This window comes from Lissotriton vulgaris, chromosome 6 (genome assembly GCF_964263255.1).
Source record: "Lissotriton vulgaris chromosome 6, aLisVul1.2, whole genome shotgun sequence".
Lineage (NCBI taxonomy): Eukaryota > Metazoa > Chordata > Amphibia > Caudata > Salamandridae > Lissotriton > Lissotriton vulgaris.
This window is the reverse complement of record NC_141694.1, coordinates 19,856,796-19,875,590: the sequence shown is the minus strand read 5'-3', so window position 1 is coordinate 19,875,590 and position 18,795 is coordinate 19,856,796. Positions and strand designations below refer to the sequence as shown.

Here is an 18,795-nt window from a genome sequence, read left to right as displayed (position 1 = left end):
ATAGGCTGGAGTCACTCTCCATCATTCTCCTTCTTCCAAAGAGCTAGCAAAAAGACAGCCATAACAACGTCCTCTAGTAATCCAGAAACTGAAGTCTTAAATACTGGAACATCCACTCCCCTTTCTATTGAGATACACATAAGAAGGGCAAGATCAACAGGAGCAACTGGCCCAGATCAAATCCCAATCAAAGTCCTCCAGATCGACCCTAAAGGGTGGAGCAGGACGCTTTCCCCCCTCTTCAACTACATTCTCAGCACTGGTGTAATCCCGAAGTCGTGGAAGGGGAGTATCATCATACCTGTACATAAAAAGGGATCAAGACTGCAACCCGGTAACTACAGACAAATCGCTTTGTTGGATGCCACTGGAAAGATCTTCACGGCAGAAGTCCTGGATCAACTTAAAAACTGGGCCTTTTCATCTGGATTGATCCCTCGATATCAAGCTGGCTTTAGACCAAAGCATTCAGTCACGGACAATATTGCCATCCTTCAAACTATCATAGATAAATATGTGTCCATCAAATCTCAGGCTGTTTACGCAGCTTTCATTGACTTTTCGACTGCGTTCGATAGGGTGGACAGGAGAATACTCTGGGAAAAACTTAGTAAAATGGGTATCCCTGACCAGTTACTACGAATATTAATATCACTGCATACAGACACCTGGTGCCAGGTACAAATGGGGAGAGAAAAGGGCTTAACCAGCCCTATCCAAACCCCCAATGGCCTCAAACAGGGATGTCTCCTTGCTCCCCTACTCTTTTCACTCTATCTCAGTGATATGCCTCAATGTCTCCAGCAAGCTTGCAATTTTCCACCAAAAGTTGCCTCCCATAACATACATACACTGTTATACGCAGACGATATCGTCATATTAGATTTAACACCATTTGGACTACAAAACAATCTCCAGGCACTGAACAAATACACAGAGGAAAATTACTTAATCCCTAACATTACCAAAACAAAAATAGTTTCTTTTTCAGGAAAGAAAAAGAGTTCTAAATATAACTGGACCCTTGGGAGAGACAAGGTGGAAGAAGTAAATGAATACACCTATCTACGCAGGATCTTCACCAAGTCTCTACAAAATCGGCCACATACTGTGAACCTGACCAAGAAAGCTGATGTCCATGCGGGAGCTCTCGCAAGACTTTACGCAGCGTCAGGACACAGGCATTTCTCTTCTCTGCTCAAGGTATATAGTGTTAAGATACCGCCTGTACTATCATATGCCTTGGAATATATCCCCATAAACCAGTGGAACTTCCTAGACCTAAAAGAAGGAAAGATATTACGGAGACTAACGAAGGTGTCACAGGCCGTTCCAGTACAAGCTCTTCGCCTCGAATTCTCATTAACCAGCTCCTATTCTCGAGGAATTGCTAATGTCATCAGGTGGGCATATAATCTCCTGCACGCTGAGGAAGGAGCTCTTCGATCTCTGCTCAAAACAGAAACAATTGATCGTGACTCATCTAAACATGTTTTTAAGAAAAACATGTCAGTTGCCTTTAAGCTAGCGGAGATTAATATCGATTTGCTGCTAGCTTGGACACCATCCCAACTTAAACTCTTTTTGAAACATTTCACCTCAAGGCTGAGTTTTGATCTAGACCTTCTGCATTGTTCTAAACTATCTACATATAAGAATTTCACTGAAACTATAACATACAAGAAAACTCATTGCTTTCAACCTAAATCATTCTGTCAGGAGAGCGATTGTTCTGTTCCGGTTCGGAATTTTACCAGTTAAAACTATAACAGCCAAATGGCACTTAAAGGAAAACTCTAAACGTAATCTGTGTAATGGAGGAGAGCAAGATGTTGAGCATCTAATGTTTGCCTGTGTAAATCCAAAGGTGGTAACAGCAAGAAAGCGGTATTTGCAAGCCATATACATTAAATGTAGGATTAACTCAGCAAAGGAACTGATCACTCTATGTAAATTCCCGCCAAATGAATTTGTTTGTTATAATTTTTATACATTTTTAAAATCTTTTTTAACATTGTATTAGCATAAGAAATGTTTACTGTCGAAAATAACCTGTATTTTATGTTAAAATATTTGTGGTCCTCAGTTGAGTACCAAAGCAAATAAAAAATAAAATAAACTTGAAACTTGAAACTTCTAAAAGGAGGGGTCTGACGTCACAAAAGGCCGTACTGGCATTTGTCAGACCACAAGCATGAGCCTGAGTCTGATTGGTTTAGATGAACGAAGTTAGGATTGGTTGAAAAAGAATTGTATGTTGAGTCCTGATTTGACTGCAGGTGTGAGTCGTGCTGACATAGGACAAGACGTACGCAATAGAGCTAGAAGATATGCGGAAGACTTTTTCTTATGTGAAATGTTCAAAAGACCAAAGAAAATGAGGTTAATGAAGAAAATTAAAAATGTCTTTAAAAAAAGATAAACCTGTAATGACTAGTTCAGTAAAACTTTATTTGGTTTATTACAACCATCAAAGTACACAAATAGACAACAAACCACATAATACAATCTAGGATGTACAGCTTCTAAAAATCATCCATACACCTCTTAAAACCAACAATCCTCACATCCTCAGAAGGGAGACATTAAAATTATCATTTTTTAAAATTTTCTAAAACACACAATTTCAATTTAAAATCATGAGGTATAACATTTTTTGTTACCACATGATTTTTATTCCTATGTTTCTCATTCGCCTTACATGCTCAACCTAAACCTCACGATAGTCATTACATTTTAGGAACTCCTTAACTTTTTCGATATATTTCCCCATGGCACAGGCTATGTCTAGATTGACCATTTCCAGTAAATGTTTTTCTGCTTGCAACTTATTTTTAATATCATACTTTTTCAAAATCGGGCATAAAAATTGTCTTCGCATTTCTTACATCTTCTGGCAATCCAGTACAATATGTATGATATTACATGTTGTTCCTAAAGTGCAAGTGCATTCTCCTTCATTATTTAGAATAAAGCTTTTTACCCCTTTACTCGCATAACATGGATTTACCCCAATTCTTAGTCTTAGTACTTCACGCTGTTATGTGGGAATCTAGGATCCTAGTGAAATTTTCCCGATTCATGCCCATATATAGGTATAATTCACCCAATCCTTATATAGGCATAAGGAATCATTTCCTTATTTAGTCTTAGCCTGTGCAGCCCAAATACGGCATGGCTACTTCCACTAAACTCCGAGAATCCACAACCATTTCTTGGAAAAGCCAGCCTTCAGCAGTCAAGTACCTCTCCCTGTTTGAATACTAATTTATCCAAGAACTCCTGAAGTTTTCAAGGAACTGAGACACTAGTGACAATATTATGTCCAATCTTAAGTCAAACTCGGCACCTTCAAAGTGTAAATATGCCTACATTTGCCCAGTCAAACACACAGTGGTTTAGGAGCAGATCGACTAACTACTTGCCTGACGCCCTGCTGCTGCAAGTGCCGAACGAAGCCGACCCTCCAACTGAGGCACTGATAAGACGCAGTCTTTTCTCTTGCCGAGAAATCCAGCTCTGGTGTTTCCAGGCTACTCTTGCGGGTTGCTGGGAGATCGAGTCCTGAGAGAGAGATACAAGACCTCTATCATTCTAAAACCAAGGTACGGAGCTGATTAGACCCTTAGAGAATTCTTGGAACAGATTCTTGGCAAAAAATTACTAGACTTAAGCTACACCACACTCGTACTAGACTTAGGTTAGGTACACCGGGGTAGGCGTATTATATAAGCACCAGTTGAGTACTTTTGGCCATTATTTTGTCACTGTATGTATTTTATGCATTTTATGTATTCTATGTTTATGGCTTAGAAACCATATCATGCTTTTACAGTACTATTTTATAATACTATTCGTATTATATGCCTCATACATCTTAACTAGCATTTCAATTGTAGCAGTGCATTTCTTAAGCTGAAGAAATAAGAGTGTTCAATAAATACTTTTATTAAATACACCCGTCTCTCTATTTCTAAGCAACTCTGGTGAAACGAAGCATGCACGAATGACTGAGTGAAATAGACGTCTATTGTTTCCGCGACACTAGAGATACGTTTCATTCTGGGGAAACAAAGTTGTCATGTTATATGGTTGTCAGAGACTAATCCCTTTTTGTTTATTCGAGTAAGTTTCTAGTGACCTCTGAGCTAAGCTAGCTGACACTCAAAATTAAATCTAATATATACGATAGAGACCTAGTCGACTCCAGTCCTACGTCTAAACTATAGTATATGTTATTCCAATGTGCAGAGCCTATTGGGAATATAGGAACTATACTACAACGCCTTAACTGGCAACTGGGTAGCCTGTCAATATAAGGAAAATGTTGATCTTTTTGCCACACTGTGACCTTATGGAGAACTGAGCTTTTCCTAGAAAGATAGTCTTGATCCTGTGCTCGAGAGACTTCATATTCCAGCATCTTAAGCTCTCTCTTATCAATCTCAGGTTGAAGGGACTGGAGACGCATTTCAATCTTCAACTGACAACACGCTTTGTGAACTATGGCTCTAGTTTCTTTTGCCCAGGTTAAATCACTTTTTATAGTTTCCTTCTGACACCATTGTGTGATTTTAAGATCTTGACCCAAGCTCACACATTGCCAGAATCGTAGTAGGGTCATGCATGTTGTAATATCCCATGTGGTAGTTCACAGTTCAAGTCTCACTGCCTGTACCATTGATGATTTAGGCAGAAAAAAGAGATTTTTCAAACTGTTTCCCTCCTCAACATCCCACCTACTTTTCCACTCAGATATAATATCTCTGCACCATACAAATATTGAGGTGGCACCATGGCTGAATAAGATTTTAAAACTGGTCTGTTCAACATTGCCCCATACACTCCATTGAATCTTTTTAATCCCTTCAACGAGGCTGAAGTCATCAGTTTTAATGCATCCAGGCGAGTGTGCCAATGCAAATTTCTTTGAAACCACATCCCCAGATATCTATATTCAGGTACTTTTTCCAATTTTTCAGTGCCCAGATACCAGGAGAACCCTGCTTTCCATCTACTGAAACATAAAAAATTTCCAATATTAACTATAAGTTTTTTGATTTGGCAATATTCTTTGAACCTATGTAATTTTCGTTGTAGACCAATCTCTGTCTGGTCCATAATTACCAGGTCATCCGCATAGAGTAGACATGAGATATGTTTTTCATCTTGTTTCGGGCTTACCCCTCTTGTATTACATAGAGTTTGAGGCAGATCTGCTTTAAACAGGGAAAAGAGCAGGGGGGCCAAAATGCACCCCTGTCTCAGCCCATTGCCAATTTTGATTTTCCAGGATAAACTTCCCTCTACGTCTAAGATTATCTGGGACCAATTTTCTGAATGCAGGGCTCGAATCATGCTCAGTATGTCATCAGGGATATTTTAACCTATCAGGGTTGACCACAGCTGCCTCCTGTCCACCAGGTCAAATGCTGCGTGGAAGTCAACGAAGCAGCAAAAAAGGCTGCCTCTCTGCGCGATTGACTTCCATGCTATTGCCCATAGAGGATAGCAGTGGTCCACCGTTGAGGACCCCCCTTAAACCCTCCCTGTTCTGGGGGTACAATCTGATTTTCTTCTACCAACTCTTTTAGTCATCCCAAGATTACTTTGGTAAATACCTTTTCTCCTATATCCAAAAGGTTTATTCATCTATTGTTTTTAGTGGCATTTACATCGCCTTTTTTGTTGATAGATTTAACGATTGCTCCTTTCCAGTTTTCTGGCACAACCCCTGTGTTGAGGATCCCCTGAAACGCATATGCAGAGAACTCAGCCCACCATTCTGGGTTAGTTTTCAATTTTATGGCCGTAAAATTATCTGGCCCAGCTGCGCGGGTTAGGTTTAAGCTTGAGATTATCATCCTAATGTGGCTTTGGGCAAAATGCTCTCTTAGCTCTTCTCTCACATCTGGCCATACTATCGTACTTACTCTATCACCAATTGGCCACTTCCCATAGATTTCCTCCAGGTAATTCACCCATTTATCCTTGGGAGCTGAACACTGCAAAGAGCCCTGGGCTTTACCGGAGCTTTCTTGTACCAACTTCCAGAAGCCTTTCACATTCTTAAATTGATAGTGTGACTGCCAAGGATCATTATCTCTGATGAGATACGACTGGTCCATTCAAGTGGCCACCGTTGACAAGCAGGCTTCTAATTTGACTGACACCTTCTTAGGGTGGTTTAGAGCTACCACTAGCTGTGTGTCGTCCGCATAGGTCACAATCTGAACCCCATAAGGGATGACTATCTCAGCAAGGTGTCTTAATGACACATTGAAAAGGGTGGGGCTCAATGAGGACCATTGTGGGACTCCAAATGATAGCGGAACGCTTCTTGAGGTGTAATTGCCTTCGAATACCTGGTATGATCTGTCTGTTAGGAAGGAATTGTCCCAGGAGAGGGCTTTGCCTGACACACCCACCGCTTTGAGTCTGTCAAAGAGAATGTTGTAGGTGACAGTATCAAATGCGGCGCTCAGGTCAAGTATTTCCTATTCCTATTCCCCCACCCAAAACGCCTGCTTCATTTATGATGATGGAGAAATGATATCACACGTGTGTATGGTTGGAGAATTGGGTGGAGTATACGAAAGTTGATGGTGTTTTGGCTTTTCCAGAACATGGTACTTTTAATTTAAAGATAATTAAGATTTTGAGAGATAAAATGAATATGTTAGAACCAAGTCCTAGAATAACACATTATGAAGCTTTGGAAGCATGGGAGATTGACGCATTTGATCGTGAAAAATCAGAAATGGTCGGAGATTTAAAGGAATTTTGCCTGGACATCTGTATCGGTCAGGTGGAGATCAAATGAAGCGTTGGAGAAGAGCTGTAGTATCAGAAGGTTTATATCCAGTATTAATGGCTGAAGAACAGTCCAGAAGCAAGTGTACGTAGAAAATAAATCACATGGATGTGACAGGATATGGTGAATCAGATGACGAATTATTGGAGGATATTTTCACTAAAAATCCTCCACCGTACCAAGAAGGACCCAGTAAAGTCACCCCAAGTGCACCAGTAATGGGAACACCCTTGATCCCTCAAATTTTACCTGATACAACAGTTAATAGGGTGCTTCAAGATAAAGAAAGATAAACCTTGAATTGAACTAGGGAGGAAGTAGTACAGAAAATAAGTCAATTAAATGTAAATACTGAAGCTTTAGCAGTACCAGTGACTATAGATCCTGTTATCCCATTATATGGAGATAAGACGAGTTGCCCAAAACACCAAACTGTAACAACTCCTTCGAGTAATCCCAGAAAAGAGGTAATAATATCTGATGATCAGGCCAGTGAGTGCGGTTCATTCATTTCATTAATGGACCTTCCAATAAGCGAATCTTTAACTGGGACTCCGAAAAGAGTTACACCCGGAAATTCAAAAGAAAATGGGCCTATGTTACCTTTAGGAACTAGAGGCTCAACAGCGGTCACTCCAGAAGATTTAGAAAGATGGGCACAGGGAATAGAAAAGCAAAGCCCAAAGCCAAAGATCTTAGATATTTACTGATTGAAAGTGGAATTGGAAGAGATGATAGCTGGAAATATAGGAATAGAAAGATTAAAACTTTACAATGATGAAGAGCTGTAGTTTATATGTGGAAGTATAACCAGAAATGCAAAATAGTTTCATGAAAGATTGACAGAGGTTGCATTAGAGAATGGAGTAGATATAGGAAGATCAAAATTATTACAGAAACCATATCAAGTGAAATCTACGGACAAGGATTTGGAGAATATGAGTATGTGTGGTAAAAAACTACAGATAAAAGAGTTAATGAACATTTTGCAGAAATGGGGAGACATTGACATGTGGAGGACTAGGGGGACAAGAAAAAAGGAGGAAGCACAAGCAAAGGAAGCATCATCTGCATTCTTGCTAAAAGAATCAGAAAACGTGAAATTGTGTTCCATGAGAGAAGTACCTGGTGGGGGATATGTTCATGTCCCGTGGAGCAGACAGGATATTTTGTCATTTACAAATGATTTCCTTAGGTTGAGAGAAAAGTCTGTTGAATGGTACAAACCGTTTGAAAGATTTGTAAAAGTTTTGAAGGTTCTGTAGAAGGATCTGGGTGGGTTGTTTGATATTTTGGTACCTGCTGACTTATGGACAGTGTATATAATTACAGTTGATTGACCAAGTGAGGAGTATGTTACAGACTCGAAAAGAGGAGGTGTTGGAGAAATATCACCAAGTAATTACTTTTGCGAAAGGGAAAATCCCTCTCAAAGAGACAGATTGGGTAAAGATAGATAGAACAATTCAAAAGCCAAATGAGTCTGTACATGCATATTATGAGCGGTTACTGAAAGTGTTTAAGCAGTATAGTGGATTTTAGAACATAGGTGAAAAGGATATGGGAAATTTTGTGTATCGGTTTGTGTATGGTTTGAAACTGGAGATTAGTCAAATGATTCATCAACACATGTTATGCTGGGAGAGTAAAACGATTGACGAAATTTTGAAGTATGCCAACTATTGCGGAGATGATATTGAGGTAAGGTGTAGAAAGATAAAAGCAAAAATGATGTGGGCACTAGTAAATTTGGCAGAACATCAGGAATGAAGTGATTATGAATCTGCAGCAGCAGGTAGTTACTCCACAGTATCAGGTGCCACCAGCTCCTTTGCCAAACCTTGTGAACACTCAAAAATACAGTGTGAACACCGGAATTGTGTGGTTACACAATATATTTTACAGGATGATGATGACAGGAAGGACTTTGCGCAATAACTGTGTCTGAGGGGGGAAGAAGAGGAGTGTGTGCTTGGCGCATCCTTGCCAGTAGATCGTTCAGGTCCATTTATTGATGGGAAAGTGAAAGGTAATAATATCACTTTTCTATTGGATACTGATGCTACCCGGTCTTCTGTGAGAACAGCAGAAAACCCAAACCTACCCCTCCCGGGAGAATCTATCCAAGTTGGATGAGTGTCAAATCAACAGATTAGAACCACGATCACAAAACCAATGGAGGTACATATCGGAAATTTTAAAGATACGCATTAGTTTGTAGTTTGCGATTCCAGTCCAGTAAATCTGTTAGGAAGATATCTATTGTGCAAAATTAATTGCACGATCTACTGTACACCAGATGGTGTTGCTTTACAAACCTTTGATGAAGATGTGGTATACAAAATGATTCTTGCTAAACAAGATACTGAGGTAGATGGGATGTTTTCATTGATGACTGAAAATTAATTTCCAGAAGAGTTGAGAACCACAGTAAATCCAGAAGTGTGGGATTTTACAGTAAAAGACATTGGGGTAATATCAAATGTAGATCTAATAAAAGTGACAGTGAAAGAAGGTGCTGTCTACCCAAACACACGACTGTACAAAATGAGTCCAGAAGTGAAAGCAGGAGATGCTCCATAAATTGGCTGAATGTTTAAACAACGCATTTTAAAGGAAATAATTGGTAGTCCTTGTAATTCACCAACAATGGGACTGAAAAAGCCTAGCGGAAAGTACAGGATAGTGCAGGATTTGAGAAATATCAACAAAATTGTAGTGCCTTGTTGCCCAGTAGTGCCAAATCCAGCAGTGATTCTTTTTCAGATACAGTGGAATGCAAGCTGTTTTACAGTAATTGATTCATGCCAAGCCTTTTTCTCAATTCCTTTGCACCCAGACAGCCAATATTTGTTCGTCTTTAGGTTCAAAGACCATGCCGTGGCATGGTGCAGAGTTCCTCAAGGGTATACAGAAACCCCTCGATTTTTATTCAAATCCTGAAAAAGTGTCTACGAAAATTGGTCATGCCCAGAAATTCAGTCCTGGTTCAGTACATTGATGACCTACTGGTAGCATCAAAATCAGGATAAGATTTTTTTCGCGGACACAATTGTATTACTGAACTATTTGGCCAAAGGAGGACACAAAGTGTCTCCAGAAAAATTGCAGTTTTGTCAACAAGAAGTTAAATATTTAGGCTACAAAATTGAAAGAGAAGTTAGAAAAGTGACCCCAGAGAGAATAAATATAATCAAGCAAATGCAACTACCTCAGACACAAAAGGAGATGAGAATGTTCCTTGGAGTAGATGGGCACTGTAGGAAGTGGATAGTTGGGTTTTCCCTGCTGGCAAAACCATTGATTCAGTTGACTCAGAAAAGAGCAAAATATCCGATTGTCTGGAATGAAGAGTGGGTAGAGCATGTGTGAAATTGCAAAATTTTCTATGTGAGTCTCCTGCCTTAGGCATGCCTGAATGTACAAAAAAGTTTGCATTTTTCTGTTGTGAGAATTTGACTCAAAGGCATAGATTAAGCCGACATCCAGTAGCATATTTCTCTGCTACTCTGGATCCTGAGACTTTAGCAATTACTGATTGCTTAAAAGCAGTAGATGCTACTTGTATGAGTCTGGAACAAAGTGAATCGATTGCGATGAGACATCCAGTCAAAGTTTATGTCCCACATTCAGTTGAAATTCTTTTGACAAGAACTCGAATGCAGCACCTTACCCCTAGTCGGATGACTAAATATGAAAGAGTGATTCTTGGAGCAGAAAATATGACAGCAATAAGATGGCCAATAATGAATCCTGCCACATTATTGCCAGACCCATGTTGTGAAGAAGTAAATGATGAAGTGGATCATGATTGGATGTAACTGAAATATGTACCAAGCTTCGTCCTGATAAAAGAATTGCCCTAGAAAGAACCAGATCATCAACTATTTGTAGATGGGTCCTGCATGAGAACAGAGAGAGGAGGACTCAGTGCAGCTTACGCTGTATGTAAAATATATGGTGTCATTGAAGCATCCTGTTTACAGGGTGTCAAATCTGCACAAGTAGCGGAATTGGAGGTCATAAGAAAGGCATGCAAAATTGGGAAAAATTGGAGCATGACCATATTCACGGACAGTCAATATGGTTTCGGGGTTGGGCATGATTTTTGCCAGCTCTGGGCCCAGAGGGGATTTCTGACTTCTTCAGGATCTCCTATAAGAAATGTCAAAAAATGTAAAAGAATTGTTGAAAGCAATACAATTGCCAAAGGAAATAGCAGTGGCCAAGTGGCCAAATGAGTATGTGGTGGCAGGTAACAGATATGCTGACCAAATTGATCAATATTGCACAAGATATAACATGGCACTTAACCGAAAAGTTGAAATAAGTGAAATCAGATACCAACTTATGTTTTTCTCAGCTCTAGAAACATAGGATGAGGTTATACAGTTGCAGGATGAAGTGGAAAGAAATTAGAAAGAAAACTGGCTAAAGTCAGGTTGTGAAAGAAGCCCAGAAGATGATGTATGGGTATACACCAATGGCAGACCAGTCATGCTAGACTGCTTACTCTCTCAAACGGCAAGAATGTATCATGGGGACACACATATTGGCAGGGACACAGTGGTTAGATCATTTATGGAAAGTTGCAGGTTGTAATGTGGTGAAAGGATTTATGGTTCTATATGACGGTATTGAGGAAGATTGGTTGAGGGCAGTCTAAAAGGAGTGCAAAGACTGAGGCAAAGAACGGATGGGGTGGTGGATTGCTGATGTGGGTTTTAGTGTGAGCAACACAGTTTGGGAGTAAGCATGGGCGAATTTTGCGAATCTCGCGTTCGCGAATTTTGCGGATTTGCGAACTCGCAATCCGCAAAATCCGCGAATTCTCGCGAATTTGCGGATTTTTTTTTTGTGTTCGCGCGGGTTTCTGCCAGTTCGCGAGGGTTTTGTACAATTTCACAAACGCGAACTTACCTGTCGGGTCGCAAGTTTTGCGAACTTGTTGTTTCTACGTGTCCAGCCTGTTTGGGACACTCTTCTTCATCACTGCCACTCTCTGTCACCACTGCCACTCTCTGACTACTCATGCCACCCTCTGGCCCACCCATGCCACCCTCTGTTTCATCACCGCACCCTCTGGTTGTCCAGTGTACATTATTTTCGGCAAAGCAAAGCACACCTTCCCTGCCTCAAGTGACCTGAATTAATTTGGGGATGATTAATGTGTCACAGAATATTTTTTTAGCTGGCACCTGCTTCCTTAGTGCTTCCTGATTAGTGATCTTTTGCACTTGCTAAGTGCTTTCATTGTTGCAAAATTAGTTACAACACCTGCCCTGCCCCAACTGACAATAATGAATTAGGGGCTAATTAATGTGTCACTGGATTTGAACTTCCAGCCTGGCTCCTGCTTGTCTGCCTTAGCTGTAATTCAGGACCTTTGTGTAACTATTCTGAGGGTCAGAGCAGGGTCACATAATAGTTGCAATTAGGCAACTGAACTCTGGAGGGGCCCCTCAGGAAGCACTACAAGAAATGGCTACTAATGATGAGCTTGAACTTTTGAACCTGGTAAGTAGTTTCAGTTTTGCTAAGATCGTATTTCTGCAATTTAGCGCTTATTCGCGGGGCGCGAAGTTGAACTGGGAAGCCGCGAACTCACGCGAACAGTGCGAGCAAGCCATAAAATCCGCTGCTCGCGGATTTGCGGATTTTGCGGGAAATTCGCGAATCTCGCGGATTGCGAATATACCGAAAATCCGCAAAATCCGCGAGCGTAACGGATTTTCCGCCCATGCTTATTTGGGAGGAAGTATAGAGAAGGGGCTGTCACACTTGGAAAGTGTGGAAGTAGGTTAGAAAAAATACAATCTGAATTCAGTAGAGATGGTTAAATCCAACCACTCAGGTCTCTAGCCTGCTTCCAAGTCCATAGCTACTTTTAAAGACAACATTCTGTTTTCCAACCGAAAGGCAGGAGAGACATACAAACAAGGTGAACATAAAGTTCCAATAATGTTTAACACAGTAATACAAAAAACAATACACAGATACCACACCACCTTCACCTAAAAGAAAAATAAACTACCTATTTACAGACAATCTTTGGAAATGCCATACTCTCTATCTTTTAGTTTTGAAGCTCCCTTGAACATCTTTACCACCCTTAGTGGATTGCTTAAATGCTCACCCCCTGAGTTTTTAAAGGTAATTTAACTCTCACTACATCACCAACTAAAAACTCGATATATTTTAGCGCTTTGTGATTATCAAAGTTCAACTTCTTCCTGTTACAAGTACTTAGCTCCTTGGTCCTACCCACTTCCAGCCTTTCCTCTAGAGTGCTGTTCCCCTCTGGTAAAGCATAGAAACTCTTGAAGTCCTTCCTCTCGTACAGATTGCAAATTGTCTCATTAGGTGAATTTTGCTTCAAACCACTTTTTCTGCCTTGTGGAGTCCAACAGGGGTCATCCATGAGAAACCTTAAAATTGTTTCACACAATTGGTCCCATTATTAGCCCACAGAGGTTGTAGGTCCTGAAAGCACTAACACTCTAGAAAGAGTAACAACCTAGAAAGCAACTTCCCCAAGTAAACAACACTCAGGAAGCATACATCTGGAAGTACAGAAGCACAATAATAACTTGTACCCAGTGCGGAGGATTGGAGATCACACTGCGGCATGGAGATACCTCAGCAGAGCGTTCATACTCCGTGGCAAGAAGCACATGTAAGTCGGCTTTCCTGTAAACGTGCCTGAAGAACTTGATGTGCCTTGCCGTGATGTGCAATATAAGACTGTTAGGTCTCATGATGCAGGCCAGCACATAGCGCTTCAAAGGAATGCAAAAGTTCCCAGGCAACAAGGAACATTGAGTGAAGCATGCAGACACTGCGCGCTATGGCAACAGCCGATCGCCTCACTCAGCGTGTTACTATGATGTGGAAGTTGGTCCAGCAAAGGAACATGCACATTGTGTGTACTATGGTTACAGCCTATAGCCTCCACACAGCGCATCACAATAATGTGTAGGTTGCCACAGTAACAGCACTTGCATTCCCCACTGAACAAACACACAATGACGCTCTGCCAGTATGCTCCCAGGCAACCTTGCATCTAAACATTACCAGCTCAACCATGCTCAATTGGGGGCTCGGGCTCCAACACACCCACCGTAGAGCGGCACCTCATATGAAGACTCGTGGGTAGGGATAACTGCACAGAGACGTCAAGTAAGAGTCTTTCACCAAAATTCCAGTTGTCGAAAAATAGGGAAACACAATGAAGCAGACCTGGTTAGTTTGCAGGTGACATCCAGCTATCATTGCTCCATCAAAGAGTTACCACCAACTGTGTGGAAGTTTCCTGTTCATCATTGTAGATTGCAAATCCAGGAAAAAAAGAGAAGTGCTCTCAAAAGTCACACCCATCCTGGTATCCTTGAACTAGGGTAGATAAAACACCGTTTGAATTTAGTAGAGATGGCTAATTCCAAGTATTATTCCATGGGAATGGGAAACTCCATCCACTCCGGTCTCCAGCCTGCAACCACGTCCAACATTCTACATTCCAACCAGCAGGCAGTAGACACAGGAGCAATTCAAATACAAACTAGATGAACATAGAGTGCAAATAAATAGGACAGTAATGCACAAAATATTACACAGATACCACAGAAAGCCAGGGAGACAGACAGGGCATGGAGGGGAGGGTGGAAGAGGTGAAGATATGTCATCAAGGGGAAGGGTGGTTGTGGACAAAATGTGATGTAGTATAAGAGGTGACTATGAGTGTAAGAAGGGAGAGTGTGCTAGCAGGTTGAAGGCAGGAAATTGGGTGTAGAACATTATTGAAGGACGGTGTGGTGGTAAGGTGGGGTTAGAGATGAGAAAAAAATAGACAGTCAAAGAATGTGATATGAAAGCAAGGGGGAGGAGAACACATGGACAATTAAGTACTGAGAAAGAACTTAGGTTGGGGTAGAGGAAGAGAGAGGGTGGTGAGTCATTTGGAAGAAGGAAAATTAAGAGTATGAGAGAGAAAGTATCAAAGGAGAGTAAATGGGGGATTGAAAGATGCGTTAGGTGACATACATAGAGAGTGAGAGTGACTGAGAAGGAGGAATAAGGGAGCTAGGTATGGAGAGCATGGCTGAGTGTAAGGCTGGATGAGAGGAAAGAGAATAGTTAATCAGAAGAGCATAAATAGGAATTGGAGAGAAAACAGCAAGGAGGTTGAGACAAGAGGGAGGACAGAGTGAGGCTGAGGAGGTGAAAAGGGAGGTGGGGCAGTGAGAGAAGGGGAAGAGGCAGAAATAAGAAATAGGTGGAAGAAAAATAAGAAATAGGTGGAAGAGAGGGAGAGAGTGGGGGTGCGGTTAGAAGAAAAGACGTGAGGTATTAAATAGAAAGAAAAGGGATGTGGGGAGACAAAAAGCAGCAGAGAGTGAGAACATAAATTGAGTGTAAGGGGAAGGATGAAAGAGGTAATGCTCCAATGATGGGGTGCATGATTGGTTTTGAGTTCAGTCTGTAGCTCTGTGTGCATGATAGTTCTGGTGTGTTACTACACTCCTCTCACCTCAGTGTTGATATTGGAGGACAAGTGTCTCTGGCTGTTCATTGAAGAGCATTGAACTAAGAGGGTGTGAACTTCCTTCACCTTTCCTTTGGTCAACAGCCACCTCGCAGACTCAGGAAGCCACCTGTGGCAAGAGAGAATACTGTGTCAGAAATTATGTTTGTAAATATTTGTTTGATTTAAGATCTAGGTACTAGGGAATAAATGGAAGATGAGGAGAAGGACATTGTCAAGTGTTTAGTTTAAGAGGACACAGAACACATTCATCAGAAACTTCAAGGAAAGGTAGTAGTGATGGACAGGGACCATCATCATGGGGAGACGATACTGGCACTGACGAGAATGAATCAGAGAACACATTGAGCCATCTTTCAAAGAGAGGCTGGTTTTAAGGACTAATTCTAAACTGTCAGAAAATGTATTAGAACATTGGAAGGTTGGGAGCCCCATTGAAAACAATGGAGTGCTCCGGGCTTATAATGGCTGGTATAAGCCTGGAGCTCCAACAATCCAATGTTTCTTTGTTCACAGCTCTGGCTGTGAACAAAGGCTTCAGAGAACCTGAGGGGATTCCAATCCCCTCACACTCCCAAAAGGCTTTGTTTTTTTTGTTAGAACATTCTGTCCTCTAGTGACAGAATGTTCTAATAGCCTTATAGCCCTTCGTAGATGGGCTATACCGCTATTAAAGTCCCTCTCCCTTGTTAAAGGCCCTCGCCTTCGGCTCGGGGCCTTTAACGCTGGAGAGGGCCTTTAATAGCCGGTATAGCCCTCTACGGCGGGCTTTAAGGCTATATTAATGACTATTTTAGGGTTTGAAGATGTGGCTTGATTTCTCAGGATTACACTAGGAGCAAATAACACTAAGTATTAGATAACAGCACATAGCCATACATGAGAACAGATTCAGACCACAATCAGGATACCTTGGCAGAGCTTTGTCTGGGACCCCTCTATTAAAATGAGATAGAGAAAGCCATGGTAGAGCAATGGCGAGCATAAACCGAGATGCACTAGTAGAGCTATGCATGGGGTCAAACTCTTAGATAGCATAGTGACTGAGAAACGCTTGCAAAACCTGAGGACACTCTTACCGGCAGCAGGCAGCAGGCAGCTCGGGGGACTACGAACGTGGAGAGCCACGCCCCCCCTAGCCAACAGAGAGACGCCCTACTGCCACGCCCCCAGCCTCAGGGGGATAACTACCTCTCGCGTTTCCCGCTCCGCGGGAAACGCTGGCAAAACCTGAGGACACTCTTACCGGCAGCGGGCAGCAGGCAGCTCAGGGGACTACGAACGGGGAGAGCCAGGCTCCCCAGCAAACGGAGAGATACTCTACCGCCACGCCCCCGTCCAATTGGATTTAACTAGCCTCCCATTTCCGTCCCGCGGGATGCGTGCGGGCGGGCGCCGGGTGAAGCCCGGGCCAAGGGCTGGCCCGTTTTAGCCTGTTCGAGCCAGGATGAGGCAGGGCTGGCACCCCTCCCCAAACCCTTGGTATCGGGTAGGTACATTTGACTGTTGGCTTTACTATTACTGTTGTTGTGGTACTGAGAAAACCGCTGGGTAATATGCCGCTGAGAACTGGTATTGGGAGGCAGGGCATAACAACGGGAAGTGTTGCAGGGATCCTTGATCAGTTTATTATAAGATCTTCCTCAGTCCTTGTGCACAAGTTTGAGCTGACAGAGCATCGTCTCTCAATGGACCCAGTTTTTATAAAAAGATCTTATTTGGGGGCCATTGAGCGTGCCTGTACACCGGTCAAACAAGGACAAAGTGACACAATAATCGCTCGCAAGAGGAGAATATAGTCACCCAGACCGCTCGGGACCCTGAAACCCCTTAGAGTTGGGAGGCAAATTCATCATTGCAGGAGGATGAAACCCTTGAGGAACCAAAACTATTAGTTGAGCCTTTGCGGGGGGGGCAACAAGTAAAAGAAAGCGTGGAGCTTCCCGAGAAAGTCCCGACCAGAAAGGAAAAAAGGCGAAAAAAGGCCGGAAAAGTCCTCAGAAAGAAACTGTTTTTAAGGACAATGGACCTGGGGACAATCTGCAGGCTATACAAGATGGAGGAACTGCTTTAGAGACAGTGGTGACCTCTGCGGGAAAGGAGGACTCATTCTGGAGAAAGCTGGAGGCTGTTCTTTTAGCTCACTTAGAACCGCTGGGGGACAGACTTAAAGCGATTGAATATAGACTCGGGAACACCCTCTACGCCAGAACCACAGCCAAATTTCAAAAAAGACTCCAATGCATCCAGAACGCCTCCGCACGCCTCATCCTGGACATCCCCCGACACAGCCACATCACCGGACACCTGAGAGACCTGCACTGGCTCCCCATCAGCAAGAGAATCACATTCAGACTCCTCACCCACGCACACAAGGCTCTCTACGACCTGGGCCCCAAGTACCTCAACGACCGCATGACCTTCTAAACGCCCACCCGCCAGCTACGATCGACCAGCCACGCCCTCGCCATCATACCACGCATCCGCAGAGCCACCGCCGGAGGAAGATCCTTCTCCTACCTGGCAGCCAAGACTTGGAACTCCCTCCCCACCGACCTTCGGCGAACCCAAGACCATCTCTCCTTCAGGAAGCAGCTCAAGACCTGGCTGTTCGAGCAGTAACTTACCCCCCTTCCCCAGCGCCTAGAGACCCTCCCGGGTGAGTAGCGCACTTTACAAATGCAGTGATTGATTGATTGATGGATTGATTGAAGTCAGAGGAGGTGATAAAGGACACCTTAGGAAGTCTAAACGATAAGCTAATGAGAGGTGACCTTCTGAAAAATATAGGGAGAGGGAATGTAAGAGAGGGAGAAATAGACCTAACTCTTAATGAAGCACCTAGACCCCCCCATTGCAGTAAAAACTCCACTGAAGGAAAAAACAGGGAGGGTGGTGGAAGGCAAGAGACTGGACAGTGATGGTAATGGCTCACAGAAGGACCCGGTAAGGAAGGGTTAGGAAAGATCAGTGTAAAGAAATTGCACCCTAACTTAAATTTACCCCCAGATTGTGCCCCATATGTCGCGGTCTTAATGGGGGTCCCGGAACTGAATGCAGAAGTGGAGGAATCCTATAACCAATTAAAAAACAAAACAATACATTGGTTAAACTGTAATAGGCCTCTGCCCCAAGAAGCAAAATGTAAGATCTTGCACGTAAGGAGAGTGGGCTGGGTGGGAAATAACAAGAAAAATAAAGCTGGTGACTGTATTGTGGTAAACTTTAATGATCCCAGGGTACTCCAGCATGTCACTACCGCCCAACAGAAAGATATGCGTACTAGCATAGAAGTGCAAGACCTAAGTTACGTTTATAAGCCTTATCAACTTGGGACCACCGGAGGGCAACAGGGAGATTGCGAGGGGTGGACACAGCAATCTAATAGAGGGAGGGGCTGGATTCATAGAGTTAGGAATGAGAACCCGGTTTATCAAAC

At 42.5% G+C, this 18,795-nt stretch overlaps 1 protein-coding gene across 1 annotated transcript in view; it reads right to left on the bottom strand.

The window, feature by feature from the left end:
* The window catches only part of LOC147706713 (solute carrier family 22 member 7-like), a 302,246-nt gene that overhangs the window by 135,877 nt on the left and 147,574 nt on the right, over positions 1–18,795 (bottom strand). Inside the window, exon 5 of the mRNA XM_086925117.1 lies at positions 15,342–15,465. Coding sequence (XP_086781243.1) covers positions 15,342–15,465 — 124 coding nt within the window. The remainder of the gene's footprint in view (positions 1–15,341; positions 15,466–18,795) is intronic.